The sequence below is a fragment of the Electrona antarctica genome, assembly GCF_951216825.1.
Source record: "Electrona antarctica genome assembly, chromosome: 6".
In the NCBI taxonomy this organism is placed as follows: Eukaryota; Metazoa; Chordata; class Actinopteri; order Myctophiformes; family Myctophidae; genus Electrona; species Electrona antarctica.
This window is the reverse complement of record NC_136811.1, coordinates 16,975,733-17,003,244: the sequence shown is the minus strand read 5'-3', so window position 1 is coordinate 17,003,244 and position 27,512 is coordinate 16,975,733. Positions and strand designations below refer to the sequence as shown.

General features: G+C 43.7%; 1 protein-coding gene across 11 annotated transcripts in view; it reads right to left on the bottom strand.

The window, feature by feature from the left end:
- arid1aa (AT-rich interaction domain 1Aa) overlaps positions 1-26,133 on the bottom strand; it is a 38,828-nt gene extending 12,695 nt beyond the window's left edge. For 2 of the 11 annotated variants that reach the window (XM_079502747.1, XM_079502756.1), the window contains exons 1-16: positions 24,863-26,132; positions 21,695-21,925; positions 20,760-21,419; positions 18,981-19,076; positions 16,752-17,040; positions 14,589-14,678; positions 12,550-12,825; positions 11,074-11,392; positions 10,317-10,462; positions 9,791-9,873; positions 7,374-7,586; positions 6,550-6,754; positions 6,002-6,152; positions 4,579-4,751; positions 2,828-3,029; positions 478-609 (exon numbers count right to left, since the gene is read on the bottom strand). In XM_079502747.1, coding sequence (XP_079358873.1) covers positions 478-609; positions 2,828-3,029; positions 4,579-4,751; positions 6,002-6,152; positions 6,550-6,754; positions 7,374-7,586; positions 9,791-9,873; positions 10,317-10,462; positions 11,074-11,392; positions 12,550-12,825; positions 14,589-14,678; positions 16,752-17,040; positions 18,981-19,076; positions 20,760-21,419; positions 21,695-21,925; positions 24,863-25,843 — 4,247 coding nt within the window. In that variant the 5' untranslated portion in view covers positions 25,844-26,132. Of the gene's footprint in view, positions 1-477; positions 610-2,827; positions 3,030-4,578; positions 4,752-6,001; positions 6,153-6,549; positions 6,755-7,373; positions 7,587-9,790; positions 9,874-10,316; positions 10,463-11,073; positions 11,393-12,549; positions 12,826-14,588; positions 14,679-16,751; positions 17,041-18,980; positions 19,077-20,759; positions 21,420-21,694; positions 21,926-24,862 lie in introns of all 11 variants that reach the window. The other 9 variants (XM_079502748.1, XM_079502751.1, XM_079502752.1 and 6 more) reach the window with 9 other exon arrangements.
- Between the last annotated feature and the right edge of the window lie 1,379 nt (positions 26,134-27,512).

Here is a 27,512-nt window from a genome sequence, read left to right as displayed (position 1 = left end):
TCCTAACCACTGACCCATCAGGTCACCCCTGGTGGTAATGAAGAGGCCATGATTGGTGTGGTTGGAAGTCGTGGGGCACAAAGCGATAACTTAAAAGATGGTTCATGATAGTTGTACGATAAAAGGGGAGAGATTAGGGGAGGGGATGATATTGATATCGATTGGGCCTTTTGACTCAAAGGCTTTCAGCTTTCAGGAAGAAACCAAAAATTAAACACCTAACACAATGAACATTTGAAAATGTAAATGTTCGCCCCAGGCTGTTAGGGTGGTTGTGTGGCTTTCAACCCAACGTCCCCATTTTGGGCATGTCAATATAGGCTAAATGTTTGACAATAGGTCACAAATCAGTAAAATACCAATTCTAATCCTATAAGAACACAGAGATAATATGTCCGTTTGATAAGAAGGGCTATTCAGTTGCTGGTGGCATCAAACCTATCTAAAAGGCTGGAGAGGTTGTTCAGGCGTACTGACCGTGGCGGCTGTTGTGGTGGGAAGCGGTTGGGTGAATACATCCCAGTGGTGTCAGCGTTGGCAGCCATCATGGGATTTGGCTGTGGAGCCCCTGAGACCATACTGCCCTCTGGACCCATACCCGGCTCCGCTCTGGAAAAACACAAAAAATATACACACATTACACATCATTTTCATCAGTGGTTCTTAAAACGTTTTCATTGCATGGTTCTTTATTTATAATTTATTTTGGTCAAATAGTGTTTATTGGAGAATCATGAGTACAAAATGAAAGGCAATTTGGATTACAAATCCACAGGTTTCTAAGAGCAGGACATACAAGTAACATAAAATCCAATGAAACGACAGACTACTAACACTTAATTAATAATAAAAGTAATAATAAAACCAAATGCCTGACTAAACATATGTTGCTTAGAAAACTGCAAGAGAAAGCCATAGCTAGTATAGGATGCCATGAATGAAGGATAAAGTAGAGACTTGAAGAATATAAATTACAAATAAGAAACGGGAGGAACAACAATCAGTTGTCCATGTTTTATCATTAGACATAACGGTAAAATAAAATTGTAAAATGTGTCACTCTCTCACAAACCCCCGGTAGTACCTCCAAGTACCCCTAGGGGTGCAAGTAACCCCATTGGAGAAACACTGCGTTAGGATGCCAATAACTCTGATAGAGTTATAGACCTGGAAAGGTCCATTTGGTTTTCAACCATCACCAATTAATCCGGGGAACACCTGGAACCCCCTCAAGGACCACTGGGGGTCCCTGGACCCCACTTTGGGAACGATCGATTTATATACCGGTAATACAGCACATTTGGGATCTCATGGTCAGAATGTATTTCCCCACTTCAGCACTTGCAAATACATGAATGGACAGCAGTAGGAGAAACGAGCACGTTTTGTGCCCCGGGCACTTAAGAAAGCCAGGAGCTGTTCCATTCTTATTTACAAGTGCTGACTACTTCATTTAGTAACAGGATGGAAAGTTAACACCAGCCACAAGCCAAAATCAGACATATTTGTCAATTTCCAGTATTGCTGGTAAATGCAATCTACACTCCATATTCCATAAGGGGCAAAAAACCAGCGGAGAACAGAGTTATATTCTCAAAAAGCTTGAAACAAAATGGCTGTCTCAGGATAAAAAAAATGCTAGTTCACTACCAAGTGAAATTTGCCTTTTTCAGAGAAAAATCCAAATGATACTTGCAACCAGTTCAGTGTTTGAGAATTCAAATGGACACTGAAGGAATCATAACATGCATTAGGATTCTGAAGACGTCTTTTGTTATGTGATCCTTTTGCATCATAGCTTATTAAATTATATCCAATTCACCCAATATACTGGTCAAATTCCTCTGGGCTGAAGTGATAGACATTCATAGTGGTTGTAGTTCCAAACAGAGCACATGATTCATGTCTGATTTGGTTGAATTAGTAGTTTATACAAGGGAAGTTCCCGCCTTTTACAATATCAGCTAAATATAATTGGTTCTTTCCAAAATAATACAATAGAGTAGACTGTTCCTAAAGTGGCGAGGGCGAGTACACATGTGGTTAACAGTGTGGCATAATTATCATGCCATGATAGGAGAAAATGTAAAAAAGAAAAAGAAAAAAAAGATCTAAAAAAGAAAGGGGAAAAAAAGTGACTGAGCAGGCTCACAATGTGAGCTTGTAGATCAGCTATCATGACAATGAACTGTTTAGGAATTAGGTGGCTTAAATACATATACATTATTTCACATCTGTTGCCAGTCGTTCCAAACCTCAGTGTTCTACCTGCTACTGTAGGACCTACAGTAGAACAACCCATCCCACCGTCACAGTGGTTCTCTAAAGTGGGGGTCAAGAGTTATCATGAAGCGAAATAAAATATCTTGACTGAAACATTTTGTCAGTCCAAGTCATGAACTGTGATTTGTGAACAGCATGAAAGGAGTCCTCCAGACTGGTGCCAGGTGTCCTCGTTCAGAAACCATGTTCTTGCTGTTCTACATGCAGCCAACCAGTTGAAGACATTGCATAGAGGCCGTTAACCTTCGATTTTAAGAAAGATCCGAGACCATCAGGGCTTATGGAAGATTCTTCTGAACATGTATTCTATTGCCAGCATGACCACTTCAAATACTAAATAACGAATAATCGAATATACCCCGTAGATTGGCTATTTTTGGCGCACAACCTGGTTCCATAGAGTCTATGGTTCCATAGAGTATGGCATAGACATACGTATGGTGACTTCTATGAAATCCAAGTGTCTGAAAACTGTAATCCACGGGGGGGAGGTGATCAAAACGTTTGAGAAACGCTGCAGTCTGTGGGTGAAATGTCGCCTTACCTCCTTTCGTAGCCTGGTCCATAGGGGTACTGCTGCCGGGGGCCGGGCCCCATGGGGCCCATGCTGCCCATGGCCCCTGGGGGCCCTCTGTTGAATGGAGGCTGTGGCTGTTGTTGTGGAGGTTGTTGCTGCTGTGGAGGCTGCTGCTGGTCCCCCACACCGCTGTTGGGACCCTGGCTGGGAGGCAGGAACTGTTCCCCTACTGCTGGGGCACATTTTGATTGATTGATTGATTGATTGATTGATGAATACCTTATTCGTCAGAAATGTAAACAGCACGTGGTACACACTACAGTAAGACAATAAATACCAATTCCATTTTTTTTTAAACTTAAGCAAAAGTAGCAATATATAAAAAGAATCACACCCGTGTGAAGTGAGGGGCGCTCTTATCATCATACATCATCTCATTCCGGCCAATCACAATTAAAGGAGAATTCCGGATGAACTATTTCCTTATGTCATTATTATATCAAATAATGATGTCATTATATCCAATAACGATGAAAAATTACATATCTCCATCCAGAGCGCATTGGTCATGTGCTAAATCGCTCATTTTGATCACGCGGGAAAATAAATTGCCTACACATCTGTCTTTCATAATGACAAAATACTCAGCAGTGTTTTGTCCCAAATGGGCTTCCATGAAAAGGCGAACGAGCCTATGACCCAGCGTGCATGCTCTGAGCTGCGGTGCGCTATGGATGTCATGTAATTTTTCACCTGTACCACTTGGATTTAATAACACCAAATTAAGGTAAGGACATTGTGAAAATTCCCCTTTAATATATATATATATATATATATATATATAAAATCTACAAAATAACTATCAACTACAACTCAACTGTCAAATAATCCAGTAAAACAAAGTACAATATTTGCCTTTGAGATGTAGTGGAGTAGAAGTATAAAGTATCTCCACATGGAGGAAAAAAAATAAAAACAATGTTTTATTGTCAGGATAAAGAGACGAGAATGGCCCAAATGCACACCAGGATATGTAGACAGACACCATTTATTCATTACTTGCGTTCATTCCTTTAAGAAATAAATAGTGTCAACTGGACAACCACTTTCCGCTTATTCTTGTTTATACTGTACCGGTTGGCACTTGGAGAATAGAACTGCTGTGCACAGCGTATCTTCTTTTTAAATGTATTTTAATGCCCTTTAACCACTTGAACTCTATATACTTAGCTGGCCAGGGTCCCACAGGGATCTATATTAGAATACTCTAGTATTTCCCTCTGGACCTCCAATTTCTTTGCCGAAAATAACCAATCTACATGTTTATAGATCTGCTAATTTCACTGAATGTTCGACACTAGGGTTCAAATGGTTCACGTTTTCTCTCTCACCTCAGAATTGTACTCCACACTATTATGTATATATTTTATTTATATAATTGCTTTCAGCCATCATACAAATAAGGTTAAACTGACAATCAAGGATAATAAAACACAGTAAAGTCATTGACATCCACTGTGGACCCCTTACACAAATTGACAGATGTGACAAAACAAACAAACATGTTCATATAATCTGTCGGGTGCAAACCTCATATATCCAAAAACAGATACTTTTCAGGATTTAAATGCAAAAGATGGATTACCTTCGATGCATTTGTGTGACGCTGTAGTATGATCAAGTATGGGCGTTAATTAACAGGAACAGTTAGAACATGGAGAATTGGAGATAAGGTTTCTTATCTAAATATATCTGCCCGAAAAAAACAGTGTGCCCACCTTTTCGCATGGCGCCGAAAGGGTCCTTGTTGGGTTCGTAGGGGCCCATGACGCGGCCCTGCATCTCTGGGGTGCTCATGCCAGACTGGTAGCCCGAGTTGGGGGTCATGTTCCTCCTGGGGAAGGCAGGGTCACTCCCGTCAGAGAAGGGGTCCTGCAGGCTAACACTGCTCCTAGGGGAGAAGGAGTGGCAGGTGGGGGGCCGGATGACGAGAGAGAGAGGATGACGTGGAGGGTGTTGTCAAATGAGAGAAAGACATTAGTCTCCTGCTATGCCTTTAGATGCAAGCTGTCCTACTCTGACATGTCATTCTAGTGTCACAAAGAGAACAGATGATGAATTAACCGGGCGGGAACCCCTTTTGGTGTTTTAAACATTATTATGTTATAATTTAGCTATTGAAAAATAGCAGATCTACAAGCTCATAGCGCGCCACCGAGTGGCGCGCTATGAGCTTGTAGGTCTGCTATTTTTGAAAAATCGTGAAAATGTGCCTCAAATCTTTGAACATATATTATTACAGAGTGAACATTTTAACTCAAATCTTTGCTTCTTTCAACGTCAGGCCTAAATGGGTTAAAGCCTCAAAAGAAAGTAATTTGTTCTCTATTGTTTTTACCTTCTTTTTTTGGGGGGGGGGGGGGGTTGTTAAAGGCAGTTCACAACAAACAATAACTATAACAATATGTGAGCATCTACACTTGGCAAGAATGGTTTCTGTAAACTGTGGCACCAAACACACACTGCACAGACGAGCTCTATGAGCCTACGTCAGAGCCCACATGGAGGGCGAGAGATCTCCATCTCAGTGGTGCTGAAAGACGCATGCAAAAGGATATATAGATAATATGACTCCAATTATGAATTATAAGGAGGCGAGATAGTTGTACTAGAGAGGTTATGCCAGCTAGCCTACCAGCTAGTGTTAGCTATCCGTATTAATCGTCACCTCATCTCTGTTCATAACAAAACTTATCCCAGGGTGAGTGAGACCAATTGCACCCCAGATGTCCTCCTGTTGGATTTTGAACAGCTGTCAAACATTCATAAAATCGTTCCGGAAGCGATCCAAACGACATTGTTTACGACCATTGTTGTCGTTAGTTATGGTGTTATCCACTTCAGATAGAACAATTCTTAATTTATAGTTATTGTTCTAGTTACTGTGCATGCTGTTATTCTTGTACTGGCCGTCTGGCACCGTCTTGTGTGATCGTTCACGGGAGTATTGTCTTGGGTACTATAACCACTATCCTCCTGATTTATTATAAGGCTTTTATTATCCAAGTTGAAGCTAAATGCTTAAAGCGGATGCGTAGAACGTTAGATCTGTCTGACATGAAAAAGACCGCTCTCCCATGGACCGGCAATCAGTGTCGATGGTTGTGTCACCCTCGGAGGGTGCCGTGGAAGGGGCCTCACCTGGCAGGTGGCATCGGAGGCATCTGGCTGTGAGGAGTGGAGGCCGGGGTGGGGGGCTTCAGGTCTCCCCCCTCGGCCATGGAGCTGCTGGTGGACTGGGGCGTCTGGGGGCCCTGCAAGGAGCCTGACCCCGCTGTGGAGCAGAGGGACGCTTCAGTTTGACGAGAAAGAGGGAAAGCGAGAGAAAGCATTAAGATAAAAGTGGCAGGGCTTTAATGACATTGCAACACGGCAGGTTGAATATTAAATAGAGAAAGGATTAGATACTAGAATTTATAATAAGACCAATTATTTTGCTTCTTGCAATTATCTTGTCATTTTCTGTCTTAACCATTGGTTTTCCATTTATTATTGTTCTTTCCTGAATATCTCTTCCTTCTTAATTTACACCTTGCATATTACCATTCAATCTATATACTTTCACTGTGTGCAAATAATAAACCTAAACCTAAGATTAAAGTGGGTGTCAAAGTTTGACTCTCAATTGCATTGGAATAAGCATTAGGGCTGCTCGTTGAAAGAGCATGTTGAAAGAGCAAGGCTCCAACCTGGAGAGGGCGGCTGGACCTTTGGTGTCGGGTTCTTCTTGTTGTCGGTGAAGATCTCGGGGGGCGGGTCCTCGCCGCGCTCGATCTTGCACTCGAAGGCGTACAGACACTGGATGTACTGCTTCTTCAGGGAGCTGGCGGCGCTGCTGGACGTGCCCACGTTCAGGGACGTCGCCAACTCGCGCCACTTCTTGTTCTTGTTCACCTGGAGGAGGAAGACGAACAAGACAACTTGTTTAGCACAGAAGAAGGCACGCCTAGGGCAGGGCTTCTCCAAAAGCTCACAACCGTCACACAACGTGATGCATTGTAATTTGTGACCTTGTAGATCAGCTATTTTTGGTCAATGTTGTCAATTGTTTTTTATTAGCATATGCATTCCATAATTCCACAGGGCTAGACCACACATGGGCATATGACATCATCAACTTGCGACGGGAGTAGTCCCTATTGAGTGAAAGATTCTCCATTTATGAAAGAATTAAAATATTTATGGTATTATTTTGTAATTTTAGTTATAGAGGGCAAGTATAATGTTTTAAGACATATTTGTCTTATTAGCCAGGGATCCTTTTAAATATATACAAATAAATGACTGACAATGAGCAAAGTACCAATGATCAAAATAAACTAACCAAAACAGTTAATCATTTTAATTCTTTCAAAAATGTTCACACAAACAGTGAAAATAGCAGCTCTATCGGCCATTTCCACTATTTCTGACGTTTGTCGTTGTCAACTTCATAATAGATTCACGACGATTGTACAAAGTAATTGCGATCATCTTGAATAACCGTCAGGTGGATTATCGGGGCCTACAGTACCTGGGTCATGCCTCCGATGTCTTTGACCGACATGTAGAGTCTGAAGAGGTCGAGGGGCTTGCGGCCCACGGCGGGCAGGTTGGTCATGCCCATGGCCTTCTCCTCGATGAAGCCCAGGTAGCGGTCCACCCACATCTTCCTCTCGGGCTCCGGCCCCAGCTCGTACAGGCGGACGATCTTCTCGTTGGTCGTCGTGGACGAGTTGGACTTCTTCTTAGGAAAAGGAAATGGGCAAGATGCCCACATGGGTTAAACCCCATTTTGACCCGAGATCAGATTCTAAAAATGTCTTCTACATCCTGACAGTTTTCTGAAAAAGCTATGTTTCTATGTCAGTCGATTTTTCAAAAATAGCAGATCTACAAGCTCATAGCGTGCCACCGAGTGGTGCGCTATGAGCTTGTAGATGTATGTATTTTTCAATAACTAAAGCATAACATAATGCCAACACCAAAAGGGGTTCCCGCCCAAAATGGGTTAAAGCTAAATAAAATCTCACAAATCCCAACTCCATATATATATATATAAATAATAGTAGAATACTTTCTTTTTTCTTTTTTTTTTGTGCATGGCATACTTCAAAGACATTCTCATTCTATCAAATCAAATCGTTTCATCTTAACGACTCAATTGGTACACTTGAGGTACACTTGAGTTAAAAACAACATCACGTTGGACTTTTTCAACAACCAGTATAGTTTTCATTTAATATGTGTACAATAAAAAGGAGAGGGGGAAATAATTCTCATTGTTGAGAAACTATACATACATTATACATTAGCCAATGCCAGACTTTTCAGTCTGATGCTGATCTCAATTCTGGAGAGTCACAGACCAGCTATTATCTACGATTTGACTGTGGGGTGGTTTTGCACTCTGCTAGAAGTGGTACATATGGTTTCACAGTCAACCGTCTAATTCACCACATCGATCAATCAACTCTAGACACAAGGTCACAATTTCTTAGTGCAACTTTTTCAGCGGTCATTTGATGCAGGGCTTTACATGTTATGTAAAATATCTCCACTTTTACATGTAATGAGGAAAAGCCAGAATGAAAATATAAAATTCCTTTGGCAACAGTCGATGTTTGGGAAGCACAAACATGCGCCATATGTTGACAATTGACAGGTGTGCTGCGATTGGTGTTGGTGTAATTGATCACACCACCTATTTTGTGTGCCCCATACATTTGTGCTTCCTAAAGGGAAGTTTTGATATGTTCATTCCTGCACTCATTCCAGGCCGGAGAGAATGTCGTCCGTGTGCAGCTTGTGGAAAAGTGGAGATATTTTACTAAATACACATTTACTGCCAGAACTTTCAAATGAATATGAAACTATTCCCCAAAACGACTCCAAGTCGTAGGAATGAATTATTGGGAGAGTGCGCATGCAGTGCTACAAGTTGAAATGCCGACGAGGTCAGTCTGCTAACCGTGCGTGGATAGGACAGATCTATGGCTGTGAATTTGGAATACATGAAATATATGTAAGATCATAGACATTCTCATCTAGGGCTATTAACTTGCAAACTTAGAATATTCATCTAATATTCAAACATGTATTCACCAAATAAAACCAACTTACAGTTAGTTGATTTAAAATGTAGGCCTATTTGTGTGCTCGTGCTCCGGACAAGCGACTTTTGTGCCCGGACAAGTGAAATGACAAGTGCCTCAAAAAGTGAATGTCAAGCCCTGTGATGTGAGGTGTAGTTTAATAGCGGTCATTCAATGTCATGTGTATGACTCTTATGGATTAAAGCAGTGCACATGTCTTTCAATTACTGGGATAGCATTCGTCACATCAGAAAAGAACATTTTGATGAAAACTTCACTGACTGAATAAAAACGAAATAAAAATAAGCTATGATGGCCAAAACTAAGAATAAATATAGTTACAATTTCGTCAGCAAACACAATCTAGACTTAAATGTTAGTGAGTAGTGGAGAAGAGACATAAGATTCTCCATGTTCTAAAATATACTTTTATGTTTGGTTGTGCTCGGATGTTGCGCTCTGAAAACAGCAGATCTACAAGCTCAACGCTCTGAAAACAGCAGATCTACAAGCTCAACGCTCTGAAAACAGCAGATCTACAAGCTCAACGCTCTGAAAACAGCAGATCTACAAGCTCAACGCACGCAACACATTTTCAGCATGCAACAAAGTATCAAATCAGCCAATACGACACCATCAAGGCCCGCCAAAAACATTTTTGTCAAATCAACTATACATTTAGTCGGCTAAAATCTTAGGATATTTAGACTTTAGACTAAAACCTTTCAGACGACTACAACATTACTAAAACTAAAATTAAATATTAATCAAAATCTGCTGTCAAAATTAACACTGCCGTGGACAATGCAAATGTTTTCAACTATCAACTACTATGTTTTCAACAACTCAATCAAACCTTTTTGACCTCCGGTTTGGGTGTTACAGTCCCGTCCACTTTGTTGTTCATCTTGTTGTTCATCTCTGGACTGGGGGCCATGCCTAAAACAAAAGAGGAAAGATTGTTGTACCACTATTATTAATTGCATTGACTGTCGCAATAGACATTCACACCAGCCAGCAGAATTTTCAACCAGTGGTCCAGGGACCACCCGTGGTCCTTGAGGGGATTCCAGCTAAATGATGGAGAGTTGGTCTTTAACTCTTGAGCGTAAAATGAAACCAAATGGACCCATTTCATTTGACGCTCTCAAGAGTTAAATTATTGTTAAACATCTACATCATATTTACAAGACGTCTACAGAATTAGAGAATATAGAAGAATTGTCATTGTGATCAACGTTTGCCTGTTGTCTCTCCTAATGGTACCAACTGTTTTCGGTCTGAGAGGCTAAATCTCATCAAATGGTGGTCAGTGGCTCAAATGCCGAATAAATAATGCGCCTTGTTATGGAAAAGGGTTGAAAACCACTGCTCCAACTCACCAGAGGAGTTGTTGGACATGTTTGGCCCCATGGTGAACGGAGGCCCACCCTGTGCGTTCATCATGCCGGGGATGTTGTTCATGGGTGGGCCGTACGGTGGGCCGGAGCCCATCATGCCTGGAGACATGTTGGGGTACCCAGGCATCCTGTGTGGACAGACGTAGAATAGATAGATGAGGAGTCAAACCTTACTTAAATAACAGCAGTTATTTATCCATCAACTTGAGATGGAGAGCACTGGAAAAAAGGATGCCATTAGCTGCGAAGACGTGAAAATGACATGTTTTTTCTATTGGACTTGGATGTGGAACACATGATGGACTGATGGTATAGCAACCATAGTGCACGAATGAACACTCCGATTGTAAAGAGGCTTAAGTTGCAGAAACAAGTTGGAAGAGTCCAATGAGGAAGAATCCAGCACTCAACAATGTACTTCGATGTTGATTAAGGCATTTTGTTTATGTTGTTCCCAGTGAGGCAAAATTAAATTACAGTACATAGTTGAGGCTTCTGCCTCTTGACAAAATGTGAACAGTGGAGACAATCTCTCCGGTTCTTTTATACCAAATATTTTGTTCCATTTTCTTTTCTTTGTAGATAGCTCTTAAATTCAGAGACCTCTGTTGTCAGACTATGTCTACATGCTCATCAATCATTTGTTTAGTGTTCTCCTGCCTGTGGGGTCACTCTAAGCCCAAGAGGAACCATGTTAAAGGTTTGTTTGACATGAGGTGACGTAACCTAAGAAACATACCTGTTGTGCATGGAGTTGGTTGCGGCGTGCTGCATGACCGCTGCAGCGTCCTGGGCCTTCCTGTTCATGCCTGGAGGAGGGCACATCCCTGAGCCAACCTGAGGTGGCATGTTGCCCATGTTGGGGCCCATGTTAGGGCCCATGTTGGGCCCGTAGGGACGCGTCCCCATCTGGCCCGGTGGCATCCGTCCGGGAGGCATGCCTGCGTACGGTGGCCCCCCACCCTGGCCAGCCATGGGGTTCATCGGGCCCATGCCAGGCCCGGCGTAGTTGGCATTGGGCATGTTGCCATAGCCAGGCTGCCGCGGGACGGGGTAACCTGAGGAGGACAAGGATGGCAACAAAAAAATAACAGTCATTCTAAACGTTTGTTGTAATTCCCGTCATGATCGCGACTTGAATTGCATCCCCTCGTCAATTGTAACAGTGGGTCTGTCTATATCAGTGGTTCTCAAAGCGGGGTCCAGGGACCTGAAGGGGTCCTTGAGGCGGTTCCAGGAGGAGGTCCCCAGCAACATTATTGATAAGTTAGGAGCCTAATGTATCCTACAGGTCCTTAACTGTGAGAGTTGTGAGAACAAGTGGTTCCATGTGTACAACTCTCAGTTATGGGGAGGTCCTTGGAATTAAACCGCTTGAGAAGCACTGGTCTATCCGCTGAGTTTTCCATTGTTAAGGAGCTGTGGGAGGCTGACTTTTTTCCCTCCAGTGGGAACTAGCGGTGCGAGCTGTGCACCCTGAGCACACAGAGCCTCCGTCACAGCGGCAGCTCTACTGACAGGAGGCTCTGCTACGTCAGCTGACTCTCTGCTTCACCGCTATAAATAGACACACTGGAGTCAGAGGGAGGGACGGGGCGATAGCATGGAATTCCTGCGAGGCAAAGAAACGCATACCATAGGCTACAGGAAGTGAGCAGGGGGCAACTTTGCAGTCCAACAGACTGTTGATGTTTATATGCAAGGGAAGTATTTATGAATTGAGCAAATGCGCGCACGCACGCACACGCACGCACGCACGCGCACACGCACGCGCACACACGCACACACGCACACACGCACGCACGCACACACACACACACACACACACACACACACACACACACACACACACACACACACACACACACACACACACACACACACACACACACACACACACACACACACACACACACACACACACACACACACACACACACACACACACACACACACACACACACACACACACACACACACACACACACACACACACACACACACACACACACACACGTCAGGGTCATTTAAAATTCCACACCGAGTCAACTGGACCTCATTTGGCTCTGTACTTGGACCGCTTTATGTCCGTCTCCAAGCTTTTTCGATTTAGATTGTAGCCGATCTGCCATTTTAGAATGTGAATGCTGGAGTTGAAGTGGTGTTATTAAAGCAGGCAGGGGCACCCAGGCTGTTTTTGTGCCCACTGACTCACCTTGGGGGACGTACTGTCCTGGACCCTGAGGCCCGTAGCCCCCCATGGAGTTGTTTTGCTGGAAGGGGCCCATCCCGGGCCCTTCCCGACCCATCCCGGGCCCTTCCCGGCCCATCCCGGGCCCATCCCGGACCATCCCGGGCCCATCCCGGACCATCCCGGGCCCATCCCGGACCATCCCGGGGTGCATCTGTCCACCTGAGGACTGGCGTGGCGACAGAGCGGAGGCCGACTGGGGAGAACCGTACGGAATCTGGGGGTTCCGCTGCATGAACCCTGAAGCACACAAGAACATCAATACTGACCCATTAACCCATTTTGACCCATCTGAGCTCAGATTCTAAAAATGTCTTCTACATCCCGACGGTTTTCTAAAAAAAGCTATGTTTCTATGTCAGTCGTTCTTCGATTTTTAAAAAATAGCAGACCTACAAGCTCATCAAAGCATAACGTAATGCTAACACTAAAAGGGGTTCCCGCCCAAAATGGGTTAAGACCTGAGCCCATTCTACAAATACTTTCTAAATCAGTAGTTCTTCAAAAAAATAGCACATATACAAGCAGAGCGTCACTTCTTGCCACACTGAGCTTGTACATCTGCTATTTTGTGAATAGCCGACGCAAAAATCTAAAATGACAGATGCTTTCCTGGCTTTAATGGGTTAAAATGATGACACATGCCACAAGGATAGGGTTCAATCTCTACCTCCAACATTACAATACAAACTAGAACAATAGCAATCTGTGAGTTATTAAAACGTATGACATCAAAGTATGAGACCCAGGTAACCTAGAAAGGGGATAGTGATGGAACGCTGCGTCAATACCATCTCATGCCACCAGGACAACAGTACACAGGACTCAATGCAAGCTCAAGCTCAGAGAAAATGTGCCAGCGCAAACTATGACTTTGGAAAAAAAGTTCTGAACAGCCCAATTATTTCTGTTAGGGACGTGTATCGTCTAAATGTATTGTTGTATCGTCAATGTGTGCGTTACCTGTGTCTTGGCGGGCCGCGGCGGCTTCCCGCCAGGACTAATACAGAACGTATCCGTCTCTCACATTACAACACATAACCAGAAGGATATGGTTCACTCTCTTACACATGGAATAAAGAAAAAGAAAATCTCTTGACTGAAAGTTTAATGATGTTTAGGTAGTCTCGCGTAGCCAGACAACTATTCCACAATCTCCAAATGCTATAAACTACACCTCCCGAAATCCAAGTAAGGAAGCTGCTATTTCTGTTCACGAAAATATATACATTTTATTTTTTTATTTCCTTTTCTGCTAAGCAACAAGCTATATATGCTTAGATGATTTCTATTTATATTAGGATACATTTGCGTGACTGTAAAGACGAAGCGGAAGTGGGGAGGAGGCTCCACAGTCTGGCAACGCGGTATTATGAGTCTAAACCCATGTTTCTGCTGTTCTACATACAGCCAACCAGTTGAATAAAGCACAAATCGAGGCTTTAACCTTTTGCTTTTATGAAAATGTCTGTTCATGGAAGATGCTTCTAAACATGTATTCTCTTGCTAGTTTGATCACTTCAAATACTCTTATCATCTTAAAATAACTAATAACCGAAAATAGCAGATCTACAAGCTCATGACACGTGAGCTTGTAGACATAGTCTATTTCTCAGTGCGCAACAAGCTGTCACAGAAGACAGCTGCTATGGAATCCAAATGACTGATATCAGTCGTGGCGACTTGGAACTTTAATCCATGTGAATGTTGCGATACAAACATCAAACTACATTTTTTAAAAGCAGAGTGCACAATGCACTGCATACATCTTCTTGTAGTTCTTTCACATTTGATCCCTGGCCATTAGTGGAGAGCTTTAACCCATTTTGGGCGGGAACCCCTTTTGGTGTTTCAAGCATTCTGTTATACTTTAGCTATTGAAAAATAGCAGATCTACAAGCTCATGAGCTTGTAGATCTATATTAATTATTATATCATTATATTAATATTCAGTTCCCTCAGATGCTGACTGACTGACTGACAATACTGTCAGCATACTGTACCTCTGTCCTGTGGCATGGGGGACTGGCTCATTGATGGGTGGAGAGACCCATCTGACTGCACGCTCGACGGCCTGGGGGGTATCTGGGTCCCTAAAAGCACAGAGGAAATCACTTGAATGCGTTAGTGCTGCCGAGTACAGAACAGTGGTTTTCAAAGTGGGGTCCTTGAGGGGGTTCCCAGCTAGCTAGCTAATATGGCATCAAAATCAGTTAAAACTCTTTAACTTCTGCATATTGCACATCAACGGTTTGTAAAATAGCCGATCTACGCGTTGTGAGCTTGTAGTTGTGTGTAGTAGTGATAATTTTCAAAATATCTTTTAAGATAATTTGCAATAAGAGTGAAACATTTTACAACACACATCTTGTGTGGGTGGTCTTTGGCACAAATGTATTTTCAGATGGGAGTCTGTGCGCAATTAGGGGGGGGGGGGGGGGGTCTTTGACACAAAAAAAAACGTTTGAGAACCACTGGAATAGAAAGCCTATCACGTTAGAATAGATGTTATGAACTACATTGCGCTCACCCCAGAGTTGTGGGTGACCAATGAGAGCCCAATATTCAAAGATGGATGTTGGAATCAGTTTGTAACCGCCCCTTGGAAATAAATCCTCCACACCAAAGTTCCAGGCGAATTAGTCTGGCCATGGCAGGCTCAAATATTTCTTCCACTGACACAGCGTCCTACAGAGTGCTTCTGAGGAGGTGTTTGCAAGGTGCACGTTGTGTTCTTTATTTTTATTGAAGTCGGTTTTGTACACTGGTTCAAGAGGGTATAAATAATGGGCACTTAGAGGTCTGTAACTACTACTAATCCGCCCTACTATAGAGTGTGGTGACCATATAAGGAGTTCCTCCCTGTCCCCAGTTAACCCCTAGGGGTCAAAAAACCGTAGGTTTCGTTTTTGGCTAGGTGGCAAAGCCATCATCCAATCAGGATAGAGAGGGGCCTTCCGTCAATCATGATCGAGCGGGGGCGGGCCTTGGTGTGTGTGCTGTTGGCCTGTCGCGTGTCACCCCACTGTAGTGCTTGCATGTGCACAACTTGTTACCGGGGCGGACCGGGGGGTTTTCCAAATTACCCAAATCACTGAATGCTCCTTTAACAAATGGAAGCGGCTTGCTGGTCCATTTTGATTTCATTTGTACACTCTCTCAAGAGTTGAATTAACACAATGTAGCTTGGGGTCCCAGTGTGGTTTATCAACATTTTAATTTCAAGGATTTCATCGAGGCCACACAGACCCCCAATTTGATACTAATTTCTTCTTCTTTTTTCCATCTCTCTCTGGGACCTCAATCTACACTGTAAAATGGATGTTCACTTCCATTAGTGAGTGGATCAACCCCAACACACATTAAGGGTCCATTTGTACCGGACATTGAGAACAGTGGTGTATTACATTAGATACAAAAATAAGTAAAAAAATAAGAGAAAATATATGATACCAGACCAGCAAATATGTATCAAAGAAACAGAAATTGTTGCATAATAAAGCACCGATCACACCCAGTTCCTCTAATGCCTCAGTCTCAACAGACGTTCGCAGTGCACTTTTAGCAGAAGCTAGTGGCCTGGTAGTGGAGTGTATAAGTGGAGCATCAGTACTGAGCTCAGAGCTGATAAGACTTAATAGAGTATGCTTCCACACAGGAATTTGACTTACTGGGTTTGAACACAATCTTTTTTCTTTCTTTTTTTCATGTATTTGCCAAATCTGCCTCAGGAAGCTCAACTCACTTCCAACTGGATTGGCGTTCTGGAGTACGGAAGTAGTACGAAATAAAGTTATTTATTTTATTTCTATTTCATAAAATGGGGAAATTACAGCAAGGCTGAGGGCGGATCTAGTAACTGTAACCAAGTTAAGACACTGTTTACTACAGAATATTGAATATTAAGTCTCACTTTTTCCAACATGTCTCTGTTTATAGTAAAGCATTCGGTGTTCCACACCCTGAATTTCTACAGTATTTATAGTATTTTCTGCCTTAATATGATGCCACCCCCCCATGGCTAACAAAAGGCCAAGGAGTACAGGTAAACAAAAGGAAATGACAAGGATGGATTAAATCCTTCATAATTATATTCTCATGTGAAAATAAAACATAATATCCCATAATTATACTATTGGCCGCAAGGCTGGCAGACTGGCCCCCACCTGGCATGTTTGCAGGCGATAAGGGCCCTGTGCGGGGAGTGCTGGAGCTGGCTGGAGACCCGGCCGGGGAGGGCGAGGGCCCCCCACGTATGCCCGGCAAGTGGGGCGAGGTGTGGGGAGAGAATGGCGACTGAGCAGGGTTGCTCTGCTCGCCCTGACTGCTCGACACGCTCACACTCACACCGGGGCTCAGGGCACCCTCAGTGCCCGTTGGGAGGTCGTCGATGGAGCCCGAGAGATCCTGAAAACCCAGAACGGGAGAAGAGAGAGGCCCAGTCAGCGCCGGTGGCTGAGAAACAAACAACAAACGGGTTGGTGGAATGCTGCAGCAGTGGTATACAGTAAGCAAAGTACATTTTTATGATTACTGCATGGTTAAAAGCAAAAGAGAATTCCATGACTAAAAACATTTGCAAGGCCTAGTCCCAATCTGTGAAACAGAGTGTTTCCTAAACAATTAGCACAATACTTTTTCTACATATTTTGTTCTACATTCCAGTTGAAGAAATCAAATCACAGATTGACGCTTTAATATAATCTATTCTATTGCCAGTTTGAACACTTCTATTATTCTTTCAGTTTCATCTTAAAATAACTAATAACTGAAAATAGCAGATCTACATCTACAAGCTCACTATGCGTTGCAGATGTATTGTGAGCTCGTAGATCGGCTATTTTCGGTCCACGACATGATTCCATAAAGGACTTCTGTAGAATCCAAATAACTGAAATCAGTTGTGGCGACGGAGACGATACTTAACTAAAATATGTTGTATGTGAAGGGACAAAACATACATTATGAATTAAACACTTGAAGACTGAAAATCTGCTATTTTCACAATTTTATATATTTATGACGTCTTAATTTGTTTTCTGGAAAATTACAAATGTAATACAGAAATGCATTGATATTAAAAAATACATTTTACTTTGTCATTTGTACTTAATACTCCTATGTTTATTGTTGAGCCCAAATATCAATGCAACATTTTTCCTGTTTCCAAACAGTTTTAATCCCTGTCTAGATAAGCGTTAGCAATAGTCCAATGTTTTTTTTTCTTCTTTTGCATAGTTAGCATAATGGAATTTCAAACCCATGGCACAGAGGCTTTTGCCCTTATTTATCTTTGAAGGGAAACACACACACACACACACAGTACACACACACACACACACACACACACACAGAGTACACATTAGCGATGGGCGTTGCCATGGTTACCAAGGTTTGTAGGATGGGTACTGAGTCAGCATGTAGCAGCCCTGCCATGTGACTCCTACATACACAAACACACATGTAGAGATGTACCGATACCAGTGTTTCCTTCCCGCTACAGATACACATAACTTATGTATCGGTACAGAGTACCAATCCGATACTAGTGTCATTTAAACAAATCTAGGACAGTGGTTCTCAAAGTGAGGTCCAGGGAACCTCAGGGTTCCTTAAGGGGCCAAATGGACCCTTACAGGTCTTTAACTCTTAGTTATAGGGGTCCTTGAAATTAAAACGTCAAGAACCACTGATCTAGGAATAAATACAAATTCCATAAATAATAGTTAAAAGTACAAGATGGTAAAATAAATGTAAATAGTACAGTAAAGGTCCTTTACGGAAACGTAGGAAAAACGCTGCTAAAAATCCCAAAAACGCAGCAGTGTGCAGGGATCTTTGGAGTATAATACAGTAGTGCTACATCAACTGAAGCAATCACAATATATTACTAGTGTGAAATATCATGTGATAAATGACGTGGTATGGGAATGGCATAGCCATAGCATAACCAACATACTCGCCGATATCACCATTTTAGACATCTTTAGCTTTTCCGATACTGGTATCAGGATAACTCTACACACATGCATACACAAACACGTTTGAACTCAACTTCAAAGGCTACGTCTCATTCTGCTCTGCCCTAGCTCCACTATCCTCACTCTTACAAGGGTTATGCAAAGTAGAAAAGGACATCTACAATATATATTAATGAAAGTAGATGTGTTGCAAAATTCGAACCCTATTTGGTGTTTTACCCCTTCAGAACGGGGACCCATTTTGGGGTTCTTGTTGCTATGTACAGTATTATAGCAATAAAACAGAAAAATGTTAATACAAATTTGAAGTTTTGCCTCAGTCCAGTTAAGAAAGCAAAAACATTCTCATCATCCAATCGCTAAGAAGCTAATCGATACTTGCACCCGTAAATTGAGATATGGGGTTGAACTGACCGGAAGGCTGGAGGGGCGGCCTTGACTGTCTTCTGAGCCCGCTTTGGGCTGGGCAGAGGATGGGGCGCTGGATTGGAACGAGTCCTGCGATACCTCCTGAAAGAACACACCATACACGTATTTGAAGTGCATTTGTGTACATGGGAACAAACCAAAACATGTGCACACACACCACATATCACATAAAAAATAAAAAGTACAGGATCAGCTCCCTGGTAGGCTGATATCGATGTCTGGACTTTTGGAAATTGTAATGATGTGTAAATAATGAGTGATATTATGACTTAAGTTGTGGTTTCCTAGTTCTAAGCACTTCTTTTCTTTTAAAGAAAATTGCATGCTACAACATGTCACATTGCAACATGTAGCTTGTAGATGTGTGCTTGCTTGTAGATCGTAGAAATTCTAAAAGAAAATGTATATTGTCGTCACAATATCAATACTGAGGTATTTGGTCCAAAGTATGGCGATATTTGATTTAGAAATGACGGTAGTGGGTCTGTCCCTGTTCAAAAATGCAATAAATATTTTGCGCGGTGGTCACATGAAGAGATATTTGATTTAGTTCATAATGCCCAAGCCTACACCCTGGGTGAGGTGACTGAGGTCGCTATGTATGTTGGTAGGTCGGTCAGTAAGTAGGTCGTGGGTAGGTAAGTCGGTAGGTAGGTATGTAGTTCAGTAGGTAAGTCGGTAGGTAGGTAGGTACTAGGGGTGTAACGATATAGTAACTGCATCGAAAAATATAATAAATTAAGAAACAAAGTATATCAATATGTAAACAACAACATATCGTATTGTATTGTTTTGCTATTCAAATGATCGCTATGAAATCGGTTTGCAATGCAAATAATTGATTGCATCAATACTAAGTATTTATCAGCATTGTATTTATCAATTTTAAGAAGGAAAAAAAAAAGGGGGGGGGGGAGAGGGGTTTAATTACTTTTTCCATTCAATAAAATGTGTGTATTATCTGTGTTCATGTTAAGATTCAGGTTTGTGTTCAAATATAATGTCTCTGGCAATGTATTTGCCAGATAATCACTCCGTTTATATATTTATCTTCAACCAGCAAAATTTCTCACGTCTCCCCCTTTCTCCGCTCCCTCCATTGGCTCAAAACTCTGATGCTGGCCTTCAAAGCTTCCAAAGTATGGCAAACCTGAAGCTGTAAGTGGATTCACTAAAACGCTGGGACAACACTCCACACATCCCAAACTCTTCTCCATTCTGTCTCCAAAACAATCAAATTTACTTGCCATTGCTATCAGAACTTCAGATTCACTTCCAATCTTACGCCATAGTCTGAAAACCCACCTCTTCAGACTCCATCTTAGTTTGTAAGTCTTGACGACCTTACAGGCGTATGCAAAGGCTCAACTTATGTAACTTAGATAGCATTTTTGTAGACATACTGTAGCACTCTATAGTGTATACGCATAGTTTCATTATATAGATATTCCACTGTTAAGTTCTTAGTTTACGTATGATTCTTGATGACTATTTATGTAATCCCATGTTTTGTTCTCGCTTACAGTAAGTTGCTCTGGGTTAAGAGCGTCTGCTAAATGCCTAAATTGTAAATATCCATTATTATTATATTTTCCCTTAAAAAACATGCACTATCCACATGTTTTTTATGATTTAATTTCTTTGCTAAATAGTTACTGTATCGATTTTAAATTATTAAATTGTATCGTCGACCTACCTACTAGGTACCCATGTAGGTAGGTCGGTAACTAGGTGTAGGTAGGTACTAGGTAGTTAGTTGGGTACCTGCTGTGGTGGAGGGGGGAAGCGTTGACTGTAAGGTGACTGCTGTGATTGTTGCTGCTGCTGTGGTGCGTTCTGGGGGTATGAAGCAGGTTGGCCCTGTGAGTGTTGGCTGTGTCCAGCTGGCTGCTGTGTAGGCTGAGCAGACGTCTGCTGCTGCTGCGAGGGGGGCTGCTGTGGCCCCTGGGCAGATCCCGGGTAGCCAGGCTGGGCCTGGGACCCGGCTGGAGGCTGGGAGCCCGGCTGCTGTTGCTGCTGCTGCTGCTGCTGCTGCTGCTGCTGCTGCTGCTGCTGAGGGGACTGGCTAGGAGGCCCCTGCTGCTGCGGGTAAGCAGACTGGCCAGATTGAGGTGCTGAAGCCTGGGAGTAAGGTGGCTGTTGCGACTGGGAGGGCCCTTGGGACGGGCCTGGCTGTGGCCCCTGGGACTGTGGAGGCATGTGGGGCTGCTGATAGGGCTGCCCACCCTGACCGTGTGGAGCTGATGATGGGGAAGGGTGGGGCTGCCCTGGGTAAGGTGACTGCCCACCCTGTTGTCCAGGTGGGGGCTGGCTGTAGGGGGTTTGCTGCTGGCTTGGGTGAGGAGCTTGGCCAGGCTGGCTGTAGTACGGCCCCTGACCCTGAGGCCCATACGCTCCTGGTCCCTGCTGGCCATAGGCTCCCATCTGAACAGAATATAAGACACATTGATATCCCAAGATGACAGATTGAGCAACAGAGGCAGATCAAATAGATTTAATAGCAGTCAAGATAGTGGGTTACTTTATATTACATTTAAGGGTTTGATATACTTCTTTGTACAAATCGTTGGTGTCACCGTGTCACGCACCAACGATAGCAGATCTACAAATTCACAACACTTTGTGATCAGCCAGTTATAGTGTGTGACACTGGCGTGCCAACTAAACTAAGTATAAACTATAAACCCGGCTACACCAACCTGTGGCCCGTAAGGCATGCCTCCCATGCCCCCGGTAGTCCGTCCCTGCAAACCCACAGGCACAGGGTACCTTTGAGGGCCCGGGGGGCCATAGCCCTGGCCGGGGTACCCAGGTCCCTGCTGAGGACCTGTGGGGGGTCCCTGCTGAGGCTGCTGAGAGTATGGACTCCCTGCTCCGTACGGCTGACCCCTCATCTTGGCCATTGGATCCATGGGACCTGGACCTGGAGGCTAGAAGAAGGCAAGAACAAAGACAGGAAAATCAAATCAACAAAACTACGAGATGTCAAGAGAAATGGACACTGACAAGTAATACGACTTTGATATTCAAAACCTCACAACTTGGCCCATATAATTTACTACTGCCTTCCTCAAATTCTCCAGACTCAGAGCGGTGCATGTTAACTGAAGGAAAAGATCATGAGCAAAGTCCAAGGAATTACGTTTTTTTATTTGTTTTATTTTTTCACATTTCCCACGGTCATTAACCTGATTTTCTTTTCTACCTTACTTTGCCATAGTTTCGGAAGTCAACAGAGCTATATATATCTACTTTCGAATGGAGGGCAGTCTGCCCAATCTTAAACACATCCCAGCTGTGCTTCTGTTTTGAGTCGGGTCCAAGCTTGCTTTCCTTTTTTTTTTCCCAGAGAAGGCAGTTTTGGCTCTGAATGAATGACACTAGAAATGAAGGGAGTAACTCCATGCCACAGTCTGACAGAAAGCAAGAGGTATTAAAGCTCCAATCCAAGAACTCGCCATGCTAGCAATAGGCAAATGTTTAACAACTTAAACCCTTTAGACTGAACATGAGTTGCATCTCTATACTTGGTGCGCTCTTTTCCCCTTCACCAAACCTCTTTGCCAAAAATAGCAGATCTACAAGATCACAACACATCGCAACAAAGCTCTTCCATTTTTGGCAAATGTTTCCCCCCAGAATAGGGATGCTAGGGTTAAGTGGTTAACTTATGGGGAATTGTTTCGCCAATAGCATGAATGAACCAACCTTGAGCCCCAGGCTGTTCATTTCATTTAGAACCCTCAGATTGTTATCACCTACAAACAAAACATGTCATTTGAAAAACCTATTTGGTGTACTATTCTGAAATCTCTCAACAAGACGGTTACCCACCCTATGTGCACCTGATCTGATGCCCTGAGAAATTAGATGTCTTAGCTCAGCCGTGGCCTTTTACAAACAGTGTGCAAAATGCCCAACGTGGCATTTCCCCAGATCTGAGATAATGAAATGAAATAAATAAGAAACAGCACATGGCTAATCTGCATAAGACAGAGAGGAAACTCCCTTGGCGAGATGTGGACTGTCTTCTGATTGGCTTGGGGGGAGGAAGGTTGGTGGGTTCTTCAGTCACATTGTGAAACTTGTGTGGCACTGGCACTCAATACTCAAGACACAGCAACACACACACACACACACACACACGTGTCTCTCTCTCACACACACACACACACACACACACACACACACACACACAGTATGACAACTTGTCAATATTTTAGACATTATATAGCCTCCCACTGTGTTACAAAAGTAATTATTGTAGTATAATGAATGATTGATACGAATGATTGCTATAAAAATGTGATTGATTATGTTGTAGTTTTTAGGTTTTTTTAAGCAACATAACTGATGTACAATCTTATCCTATACAGCAAAATTGAGCCAATGGCAATCCAACTGATGTACAATCTTATCCTATACAGCAAAATTGAGCCAATGGCAATCCAACAGTAATAGGAATAGGCTACCGTACTCCAGTTCAAGTATAAAGCCCAATGTTCTAACATGTTTCTTCTCTGCCGACATAATTGTTAGTGTCATTTCATATTATTATTTTTTGACAAATAATATGCGCACGCACACACAAACACACACACACACACACACACACACACACACAGACATGCTTGTGTAAGAATTTGGGGAGCTGGCAATTGGTCTTATTTCAAAGACAGAAATGATTTGAAAAATAAAATAGATGTTTTTGTTTTTTTAGATAAAATCCACTCATTAGACCCATAAACTACCTTAATGCAATGCGTTTGGACAGGGTATGGGATGGGGGAGCTGCTTGGTGCCTTCAGAGTAGAGGTGGAATAGTAAATGCATGTTGTAGTTTACACTGGGTGATGATGACTTTATGCAGTATGCTGCTGGTGTGTTCTTATCAGGCAACTGTTGCGTTACATCACATGTAATTATAAATGGCCATGAGCACCCGGTTGGGGAGCCAATCAGATTTCAGCTCGCATGTCAACCCAAGACCAACTGTCTCCTGGCTTTGACAGAAGCATTTTACCTCCACAATTCAAATCCCAGAGCAAAGCAATCTGCACACTGCAGTTCAGTCACACTCACATCACCACGACACTGTTTACAGCCATGTGACAGACGAGCGCCTGAAAAGGCGACACACGCACCGAATTAAACTACTCTCTCTCTCTCGATCGCTTCTATGATCATCTAAACATTTTCTTTTTTGGATTAGAATACCACAGACATTAAAGTATTCTGAGATTTAAGGATCTCAACTCAAGTCTTTGCTGTGCAGGGGTCTGATTTGCCATGCAATGCATTCCGACCTCCGACTAATACAATTAAAATGCCGAGATAAAAAAGGCAAGAAAGCAATCCAACAGCGAAATATGTAGCCTGCTTTTAATCGATACATTTGAGTATACATCTTCCCCTCGCGTCCGATTATTGGTTACGGTCACATGTATAGGGTATTATGCGTTAAATGTTAAAAGTGTGTGTTGTTGCATACTGTAGGCAAGCGGGTCGCGGAAAAAAACAAGCCATTGCCCTACACTGTATTCACCCCCTTTCAAAGTCGGGCCTTCCTGACTCCCTCAATGTCCTTTAGTTCGATTTTACACATAATACACACTCCGAGCGGCACTCTCCCAACGCCGCATTTCCTCGCAAACTACACAAAACAGCAGTTATTTAACGGTGTGTGTGCTTGAACCGAAAAAACAAGAGAGGCAGCCATTTTAGAGTCTTTGCTGAACCAACCAATAGACAATGGCTGGCCTGCTACGTTGTGAAGCAGCTATGGAGGTTAGAAGAGAACACAGCATTAAGGGCTGTGGGAACCCGTTGGTCCACTGTTTTTAATAACGTTGGGGTTTTTTTGTTACCTGGCTTCTACCTAGCGGCTGCCCGGCACTTCCCGGGCTCATAGGCGGCGGGTGGTGGGTTCTTTGTTGCCAGCCCGGGTTGCTGCCTCCATACTGGCCGCTAGTGCCCATGTCTGTTGGTCCCTTGCTAGCCCCCTCTTGGTTGCTATACTCGCTAGACGGGTAGTTGGGGTAGCCCCGCGTGGAGCTCGGGGAGGTGAGGAGCTTGTTGAGCGTCGGGGTGGAAGTGGGCTGAGGGTTCCCCATGTTGTATCGCTGGTTGTTGTAGGGTCCGCCGGCGGCTGCGGCGGCGGCGGCAGCAGCCATCGCTGCGGGACCGCCTGCTCCTCCTCCTCCTCCCGCTGCCTGCTGCTGCTGTTGCTGCTGCTGCTGCTTGCCTTGCTGTACCCCGGCCGCCGGCGCCTGCTGCTGCTGGCCGCCGCGCGGGGAGCTCATGCCGTACCCTTGGCCGGGGTAGGGAGTTCTGTTGGGGAATGGACTGTAGTTGTTGAACTGGTGGTTGGAGAAGTCGTGCGAGTTGGGCTGATACGGATCCATCATGTTGCTCGACGACTGCACGACTGGACCCGCAGCAGCTGCCATGCCAGGGCTTTGTTGTCCGCCATGTTGATGAAAAGGGGCCCGACCGTAGTGCTGGCTGTATCCGTACGAAGGTGGAGGAAAAGCGGACCCGTGGTGATGTACCATCCCCGGGTGGTTATTTCCCTCCGGTCCGATTGAATCATTCTGATTATTATTAGCCCTGGGCGGGTTCCCATTCCCGTTCTTCATCTCAGGTTCCCCTCCTCCCCCTGCATTTCCACCTTCGGCCCCGTCCTGCAGTTCACCCCGGCCCGGCGATCCGCTTTCTAATCCCGGTTGCTTTTTATCCTGCTGCTTCTCTCCCGGTACCGAATCCTCCTTCGGGTCTCGGTCCGGCTTTTTGAGTTCGGAAGGCGGGCTAGTGTTGAGAGTGGCGGCGCTGGCGACCTGAGCGGCCATGATAACCCCCCTCCTCTCTCCCTCTCCTCTCGGCGAGTCACTCACAATCAAAAGCTAGGCATTTGGAATATAAATAATTGTTTATAACCATTTATCCCGGTGCCGATTCATTCCCGCGCCTTATACCGGATCGAATCCGGCCGCCATTCCCGTTCCCGATCCCGTAAACGCTTTAGAGAGAAGGCTCGGTATCCATACAATGCGTAAAACCCGACACAAATTGTTGTGGGAGTTGTGTTACTGAGCCCGGGTAGAGGCAGGGAGAGAACCCAACCAACACGAGGCTAGGCGACATACAGCCATTTTACTGAGCCGCACGGGGGCGCGCAAGACACGGAGCGGACTAGCGCTGGAAGCGCGGAGTGGATCCCTTCCTCGCATCACAATGTATGATAGGACTTCTTCACACATGTCCCTTTTAAAAATATATATATGGAATATAGCCTATATATATTTTCCCTGCCCCACACATCAAGTGTTGTTCCCATAACTCATTTATACTGTCCTAAAAATGAAGAGCACACTCTCATTAGGGCCACACATTCATAATTTGTTAAAATGTATCAGTGTTACATACAGACTGGCAAGTGTGTTGAGGGTCACACAATTAGACAGTGTGTTATTGATATTTATATAAAATGTGATGGAAACGTTCAGATTAGAAGATTCGTTTCTGTGCTTGCGTTTATGACATGGATGTACACGTAGTCCTCTGAGCAGCACACACACACACACACAGACACACACACAGACACACACACACACACACACACACACACACACACACACACACACACACACTGCAGGGTGTGGGAATAGAACCAAGGAGAATGAACTGAAACACTTTTGTGTACCTTAATCTGACTTGGTTTGTGTGTTGAGTTGTTTTAGTTTTTGTTACTGTACACACCATTGTTCTCCCCTAAGAGAAAGAATAATAGGAAATACAATATATTTTAACATGTGTATATATTTACACATGAAATAATGATTATAGTGTAAAAAAGAAAACCAAAAACAATCCACCTCCAATGATTATTGTACTCAGATTGTAAGTGCAGGCAAAGCAAGGCAGCATAGATTTTTCAGAACAGAAGGGAGCCTTGCAGCAAACGAGAGAGAGCGACTACCAATGTACATTCTCACTAATTCCCCCCGCCCTCTCCTCTCTCTGCCTACCCACCCCCTCTCTGTCTGGCCACAGTCTACATCCCATGGCCCGGAAGAACGGCTCGCACGGGGATTGGCTAGTTGGTTGTCAGGCAACCGTTGCTTTGAGCTAGTATCCCACGAGTTCACGCATTGTTTTTTTTTCTCGTTTACATATATTTGAGCTAAAAACTAGATGTTTTAATACACACACATTTTAGTGCTGGCCTGGAGCTAGATTGGCAGCGAGTGAATTTGTTAATTGCTATGTTTTTTGAAGAAAATACCATGTAATTAATAGGCCTACGTCTATAACCCACACATTTCTTATTTGTCATTTAAGAAATACTATGGGGTTTATCTGTATGTAGGCCTACCACCGTATAATCTGTCATGAAATTTCTCTGACATCCGTGACACGGTGTCGGTGACAGACAGTGGTTCTCAAAGTGGGGTCCGGGGACCAACAGGGGCCCTTGCCTTGAGGGGGTCCCAGGGGGTCCTCAGAAATGAGCGACAG